At 38.9% G+C, this 8334-nt stretch overlaps 1 protein-coding gene across 18 annotated transcripts in view; it reads right to left on the bottom strand.

The window, feature by feature from the left end:
- Positions 1–5484: 5484 nt before the first annotated feature.
- Positions 5485–8334, bottom strand: part of LOC107081813 (TRAF2 and NCK-interacting protein kinase-like) — a 96440-nt gene continuing 93590 nt past the window's right edge. For all 18 annotated transcript variants that reach the window (XM_015370080.1, XM_015370081.1, XM_015370082.1 and 15 more), the window contains 2 exons: positions 6434–6573; positions 5485–5657 (listed from right to left, as the gene is read on the bottom strand). In XM_015370080.1, coding sequence (XP_015225566.1) covers positions 5574–5657; positions 6434–6573 — 224 coding nt within the window. In that variant the 3' untranslated portion in view covers positions 5485–5573. The remainder of the gene's footprint in view (positions 5658–6433; positions 6574–8334) is intronic.

The following is an 8334-nucleotide window of genomic DNA, read 5'->3' as shown; positions in this document are numbered from 1 at the left end:
TTTAAGTACATTTACTGTACTTTGTTACTTTTACTTGAGTAAAGACGTTTAATCAGTACTTCCACTTTTACCAGAGTATTTTTTAACACAAGTATCTGTACTTTTACTCAAGTACGGAAAGTGAGTACTTTTGCCATCTTTGGTACTCAAGATGGGGGGATGGCATCCCCCTTCCTAAATGACCATCCCCCCATATCATCCTCTGGGACAATTTATCACTAAATGTGTACATTTCTATTATATTAACAGTAATAATGTTGCCCTTTCAACATTCGGCAGGCTGTGCGCTTACCAAATTACGGTGGCCCAGAAGGCACATGCAATTTCATTTTCGACCTCAGTGGTGGAGCGAGTGACAGTGTTCTGAACAGAATATTTGAAAGGTGAATAAAATTATTAGATTTTATGTAGGCTTATTTCATTTTCAGGCTAATTTGAATGTATTTGAATTTGTAAGAAGTTTTTTCAGATTTTTTAAAATGATTTGAGCTGTTTCAATTTAATTAATTGAATTTGAATAAAACAAAAACTTGACTAGAAAGGATTAAGATATTCATTTATAGGGACTGAATGCAGTGCTACTGTAAGGTGCCTCGACAAAGTTCAATGACGGGCGTTCCTGACATGTAACAACCGTACCAAGCATGTTGCTTTAGGTTAATAGAATATATTAATTAGGCTATTTATGCTTCCAAAAAAAAAAATAAATAAAATTCTCCATCCCCCCTTATTTTATTTTTTTACAACTGGACTACTGGGTATCATATATGCTCGTTTATCAGTGACAAACATTATGTGGATGTATGAAGAAAGAGAAGCAGAACAGCTTGCGTGTTTTTCTGCTATACAAGGAGAGGACATTTATTGTAGATTCCAAACATCACAGAGTGAGTGTTATCGGACCAAGATCTTCTTCTGACTGATTCCAGTGATTCATGTGAAGTGAAAACATTCGCTCACATGCATTTCACACACCTGTGCACACAGGTGCACACTCAGACACACAGTCGCACACACGTTCACAGTCTTGATACAAAAAATTGAAATACAAATAATACCACAATAAAAACATTTTTTTTTAGAAATCCTTACAGTATTAGCTATGTTCTCTATTCAGTAGAAAGACAACTAAGCTTCGATAAGTGAACATTATCTATGTCCTCTAAAATGATCAGTAAGATATTATCATAATGTAAATTATTACAGTATAAATATCTTTTCATCTATTGTTTGTTGAAAGACTTTCCCTCCTGATCTTTATTCAAAGGTTGATGATTCACCCAAACATCCTGCACGTTTAAAAGGCCTCAGTTGGCCTCAAACTGCCTTTGCTCCACATTTATCACACCCTTTAAGAAAGTTAAGTAAAAGATGCACCATTTTCTTCTAACAAATACAGAATTTACAGTCCTCAGGGAGTTGATTTCCACCTCATAATCTACACACCTGTCTGGTTTTTACAAACCTAAATTAATAATAAATTTTGACATTACGCGTAATTCTCCAGTGTACAATTGTTACCGTTATCAAACTTAAAAAAAACACAAACTGCCTACATTTCGTCCATCTTCTATTGAAAGACCAACAAGCGTATTGCCTCAAACCTGCAATTCATAACAAGTGAAGACGGTTCAACATGTATGTCTTCATGCAAACTAAATTAACAGCCATGACAGAAAGAAAATAAACTTTTAGTTCCAAGAACTGTTGTGAAAAAAGTCCCATTCTGAAGGAACCACATAATAGAATGGTTTAAAGAATTATGCAATCCCCCCAAAAAATAATGAATCCATTTTGATTTTTATCTCCTTTGCAAAAAACAAACGTGTCCTTTACGTCATTGTGAGTATTTACAAAAGCGATGAACAAGCAGAAGAGTTGAAACTGGAAAAAAAAACAAAAAAAACATGTTCCTAACATGAGGCAGGAGAAATGAAATCTTCCAGAGGTTGGCAACTATTCTACGGACGAGTTCTTCCAGGGGAGAAAAGACGTGAAGATTTTCGTCATTGTGTTGCTGCTGCAGCAATAGTACAATATCTACAACCTTCCTTCCCCGTCAGAAACCAGACAAACAGCCGTGGCAGCTGCCTGCAGACTGTCTGCGATGAGGTGTTAAATCTCTCATTTCTCCAGCTGACAGTCATTGCTTTTTTGAAGGATTGTTCTCATATTCTCAGAGGAGACAGATGTTTCAGCAGCATCACTCAATATGTGTGTTCACACTGTGAGCAAGGGCTCCTTAGAGGAGTCAGTACAGCTCCTTACATGTCCTGCATATAAACCCAAGCTTGCAGACCAAATCTACAGCATTTCATATTGGTGACCTTAAAATTCCTGCTGTTTTGTTATTTGTGTGTCATGCATGCTTTCCCTCATGGAGCCACTGAAAACAGTCATTAAAACCCAAAAAGCTACACTGAGTTTTTTTATTTGGAGCAGATAGGAGGTGTATTTCTAAATGCACTTGGTTTTTTAATTTTCAGATTATTTAGTGTCTTCTGCATGTTTGTAAACATAATGAAACAAAACCAAGTTAAAAACACCTTGAGAAGCTATTTTGAGAAAAACGATTCACTAATGCAACAATGATGTGCTTTCAACTTTTCCACGAGGCCAACCCTTTATGCAATCATTTTTTTAAATTTAATTCTGAAAATGACCTGAATTAGGCTCTACCATTATGTTTTAAAAAAAGCCATTACAATGTGGTAGCACTTTAATGCAATCGAAAATTGCAATAAAGTGCTTTTGATCAGAAGTTGTATACTTTGTGACTGAATTAACTTGACAGACAGAATTTAAAATAGGGTTGCCAACTCCCTAAAAAAAAAGGGACACCCCATGTGCGTGCCAGCTGACCTGATAACCTTTACCCCTCCTGGCATGGTGATTTTTTTTAGCCCCCTTTCTGTGTGAAATTATTCTTTTAACTATTTGAACCAAATCTGCATTGAATTAGATGCATATTTGCAGTGTGCTATATATTCATATTACTTTTTCCACCCAGGTTTTTGTTTTTCCTACTCCTCCCTAAATTTCTGCATCCTTTTTTTCTCGGAGGACGAGCATTGCAATGCGAAGGTGCATTGCCCCCAAAAGCAGCGTCAGCATTTAAATTACTCCATTCATCCCCCATAATGCTCTAATGTCTCCCGCTATCTTCTCCGTGAGCAACACTTGGATCCACCAATGGGATGAGGGTATTCTGGATTGTTAAATGTATGTTGTCAGCTCATTGGTCACAACGCAGGACAGGGCCCGGGAACAAGTTTACCATTTTGTATCTAAAGTGCCCTTGTTATTCATTTTGCATTAGCTTTTTACTGACTATTTTTTTACTCTCACAGTAAAACTGGACAAAGTGCGTTCCTTTTCCACTAAATATGGGACAGATACTTCTATTTCTAAATACAGAACGATTCCTTTTCTCAAGGAACGGTTGGTAACCCTAATTTAAAAGTATTTTTTTCTAAGGTTATAAGGTTTTTTTGTTTGCATAGATGCCAATATGAACTTTAATGTCTCAAATATTTTCCAGTTTCTAGCTGGGAAATAGGTGGGGTTTGCTAAGGGTTGTGCTTAGTAGCCTAGCTAGCGATGATTAGCAGGGTTTCTGTGAGTCATTAAAAATCATTAAAAGTCATTAAATAATTATTTTTGAAATTAAGGCCTTAATTGGCATTAAAATTCATCAAATGTGATTATAGTGGCATTTAAAATGCTATATTTAAAGAAAATAAAAACAGTTGATCATAAATCCATATGCAGCCATACGGGATTTTAAAGTCACACAGAGAGATTTCCTTTGTCTTTTTTTAAAGCTTTTATGATGGGGCAGCCATATTGGATTTTAAAGTGAATTCTGGCTCTCTTAGCACATGTATCACTACTGTAACACCTCAGTGGTAAAATGAACCACTGAGGTGTTACAGTAGATTCTTCTAATGCATAACTTTTAAAAATAACAGTGTTTTTAACAGCTTCATCAGGACTACTGGGTGGAGTAGTTGTACAAATGTTCTTTTAAGATGAATAAGGTTCACAGCGAGTTTTTTTCGGGAGTTATTGGAAATGTTTCAGTCAACCAAAAAAAAAAAACTTTTTACTAGTGTTGCACCAATACCGATACCCGTATCAGGCGGGGCTCCGAACCAGCACTAAAATGGAGGTATCGGTATCGGGGAGTACCAACAAATAGAGCACCGATACCATTCTCAGAGCCAAAAGTTTATTCAACTATTGTCACCCATTCCAGGTAGGTAATAAAAAGTTCTACTGGATTCACTTTGTTTTAGTCTTTTTCCTGCTTCACAAAGGTAGGAAGCAGCTTGACAAAGCCATGATGGCAATTATTTACATCCAATTAGTATGCAGTTCTTCATATTTACACACACATCAATTTGAAACAGATGGTATCGGCCGATACTGCACAGCCAGGTATCGGGGCCAAAAAATGGCATTGGTGCAACACTACTTTTTACAGAAACATAAAATCAGGCATTTTTGCGCCTTTTTATTATAGAATACGATAAAAATATTATTTGGTTTTAAAAGTCTCAAATGTTACATTTGATCTGTTTGGAGAATATTTTGAGTTGAGCAATTCCATTTTAAATTTAGCATGTCAGCATCAGACGGATGTCTTGAAAACTGCGGCTTTGGCAGCTCTTTACCTTGAGGCATGAGAGCTAATAAGCTTAAAAAAGGCAGCAGGAGCAGTAAAAAGCCACTTGTCATGATTTGATTGTTTTTTCCCCCCCATCTTTTAAGAGTTTAAGCTTGAACAAAATACAGCAGGATTTATTCAATCTATGGCTGAAACAGTGAAATGTTGTGGCCCTGTTTTCACCTTATGGTCAAATATTTCCTCTCACTGTCTATTAAGATTGTCAAATTCAATCAGGAGGCGCTCTGAGTCAATTCGTTTTCTGTTGCCTTTTATTTGTTGCTTTTTAAAGTTGTGCATTTCTAATCCTAAAACTGAAGCAAAAAAAAAAATGTCCAAACTCTGCAGGTGTTGATTTCTTCACGTGTTTGATTCACACATGATCTAATAAAACAGAAATGATCAAAGCAGCATGATTCTAAAATTGTGTGCATTTATTATTTCATTCTCAAGTGAGTTTTATGTCTAATGCTACTTTGCTTACTCACTACAACTACAACAGTGAGGTTTTGCTGCAGCAGACACGCCTGCATGGCCGTGAACCACCTGTATACTCGCAGTGTGAACACCCTGGTTGAAAGTCACTGATGTGCTACAAAAAAAGGCTTCCCTACTCAAAGGCTACTTGTCAGGTCAGCCATCAGTCAAGTCCAACAGTCCCTGGTGGAGGCCAAAGCGCCGACCGCTGACATGTGGGGTCACCTTTGGTCTGCAGGTACTGACGCCAACCACAGGACCCGCAGCGCCTCCTGCAGGGGTTTAACACCTCCTCCAGATGTGCAGTCCAGTCAGCAGCTTGTTGTCGCCGTCGTCCATGAGTACACACACACATATAAACACGCACGGACACTGTCCTCCTGTCATCCCTCTTGCAAAAGGGTGGTGGTTCCAAGAAGGAGGCGGGTTACCAGTTCATCATGGAGCTTCTGTTCAGGGTCATGAAGAAAACTTGACTGCTGCCTCCCGAGCGAACCGAGGCAAAGAAGACCTGCAGAGAACAGAGGGAACCCTCAGGTTTATTCCTTACAACCAACAGCAAAAAAGCTGTTTTATTTAAGATCATTAAAGGGGGAGTGGCAGTGTTCTGTTAGGTCAGCATATCCATAGTTAATCATAAGCGCAAAAAGGCAGATTTGCGTTTATCTTTTTAGTTTTGAATGAAAAACTCTAAAGTACCTCAGTGGGCATATATCCCTTTAGTCATGTACATTAAAAACTATTTAAGGTCAGATCACCATACGCTTCAAAAAACACCTAAAAGTAAGCCATTAAATAATTTTTTTTTACAGGACTAAAGGGATAACCTAAAGGGATAAACATGTTTTGACTATGGGTATGCTGATCTGACTGGGTATGCTGGTCTGACAGAACTCCGGCCTTTAAGGGGAGTGGCGGTCTAGCAGTTAGGGCATTGCAGCTTGGAATCCTGAGTTCTGAGTTCGAGCCTGACTTCCACAAACTGCCACTCTGGGTCCCTGAGCAATGATCCTTAACCCCACACTGCTCCCCAGGGGGATGGGTTAAATGCAGAGAGTTCATTTCATTGCTCTGTACATGCGACAGTTTAATGACAATAAAAGCTGGGAAAAAAATGACTTCAACCAAATAGAACAAAAGAACTGAACCTTCACTGAATTCTGTTTTGTAAACATAGAGTGTTATTAGAGCGTAATTCAATACAAGCTAACACAAAATTCTAAAAATCTAAAAAGTAATAAAACTACAAGAGAATATAAGAGGTCTGGGTCGAGACAAGATGCTTACTTTGTCATTCCTCTCTGTCAGGAACTTGAGTCGCTGAGCTCGCTTGTGCATGAAAACTCCATCGAGGTGTCCCGTCTCCACGGACCGGATCTCAATGGCCTTCTCCCCCCAGCCCATGATCTGGTTGGAGTGGATGTAGGCTGCAAAGACAGGAGGATACATGCAGAATAAAAACACAGAGCTTCAATCAGAGGAGGCTAATACTCTGACAGCTTCTCATCATGTGTTGGTTTCTATATTCTGAACCAGAGATTCTACAGAATCAGCACCGTTAACTGGACACAGAACCCCAGGTCAGCCATTCCAAACCCAAAAGAAAGATCCTAGATCTGCAAAGTAACCATCAGCATCAGGAATGTTGTGACATTTAATTGTTTTAGGTGGCGTCCATCTTATTTTCACTAATAACAGCTGGTACTGGAGGACCTAGGATAATTTCTCTATGGATGGATGCAGCCATGCGGGTGAAGTGCAGGTCAACCCCGGATTGCTGTTCCCTTTATTTATACCCAATGCTGTTTATCATTTTAAACAGTCTTTTACAAAACGACTGGGACAGCAATTATGGGACATTTCCAGTTGCAGATATATAGCTGTTTTGGTTTGACAGCAAAGACAAAAGAAAATTATATATTCTGTTAAGAAAATCTAGAAAATAACACCTCATAGCTATCTCTATAGTTACGCTGTTATAGGCCTAGACTGCTGGAGGACATAGGGACCCCTATTTCATCATTCTATCTCTATTTTTCTACTCTGCAGAATCTGTTAGTTCAATCCCTAACTTTCTGCTCTCTCTACTTTCTCTCATATTAGCTTCGCCTCGTCTGTTCCTGTTTGGCTGTGACTCCATCCTGGAGAGAAATATCAGCTGTGCTGCTGCCATCAACACCTTTGTTTATACATGTTGGAGATCCCCCTGTTTTTCCAGTGTAGTCCTGTTTCTCTGACTGTGACTGGCTGGATGTGCTCTCTTCATCCTCTGACATGGGAGCTGGCTCTGAGTTCGTCTGCCTGGCTGTGTGTTTCCTGGACGGGGCCGCCTTTTACAGCTGCCTTTTGTATCTCTGCTTCTGTTTCTTTTTAAACCCCAGTCGGCCTCAGCAGATGGCCGCTCACACTGAGCCTGGCTCTGCTGGAGGTTTCTTCCTGTTTTTTCTCTCCACTGTCGCTACAAGCATGCTTAATGTGAGGGATTACATCCGAGTCAATGAGTCAATGCAATCAACTGGTTTTCCTTAAATAGAAAACTTTGAATCAATTTGACTGGAATCTGGTGAACTGTAAAGTGCCTTGAGATGACATGTGTTGTGAATTGGGGCTATAGAAATAAACAGAACTGAATTGAATTGAATAACACAATAAGTTATATTTCTTTTATTTGATTGCAAACTCAAATACTTTGAGAAATGAGCATTGAAAATATTTTTATTACACACCTTCAGTTACATACTGGAGTCCACATGTAATTAATGTGAATAAACACAGTTTCTCTGTGAGGGTTTGTTGCAAACATCTGCAGCTCAGTTGGGGAATCAGACCATCTTAGTTCTCTTTCCTGCATACGCTCAACTGAATACCTCTGCATTAGGGTCTATGCATACTTTGGTTTCTGCATCTTTTACTTTCAAATAATGATTACCGTATTTTCACGACTATAAGCACATAAACATCTTTTTTTCCCCTCAAAATGTGCGGTGTGCCCTTTGGTGCGGTGCGCCCTATGTGTGTTGCAACTGCGACTTTTGAGACCACCTCATTGAGGAGATGATGAAAGAGTGGCTGAATGTAAGGAGGCCAGGTGTTTTTTTTTCCACTCATCACCATCGCTGTTCATATGTGACTCCATGCGTGCCCATCTCACAGCTGATGTGAAATACATGGTGAAACAAATTAACCCT

The sequence above is a fragment of the Cyprinodon variegatus genome, unplaced genomic scaffold (assembly GCF_000732505.1).
Source record: "Cyprinodon variegatus isolate N-32 unplaced genomic scaffold, C_variegatus-1.0 Scaffold41, whole genome shotgun sequence".
NCBI classification, from domain to species: Eukaryota; Metazoa; Chordata; class Actinopteri; order Cyprinodontiformes; family Cyprinodontidae; genus Cyprinodon; species Cyprinodon variegatus.
The sequence above is the reverse complement of the archived record's forward strand: the minus strand, read 5'-3'. Positions and strand labels throughout refer to the sequence as shown.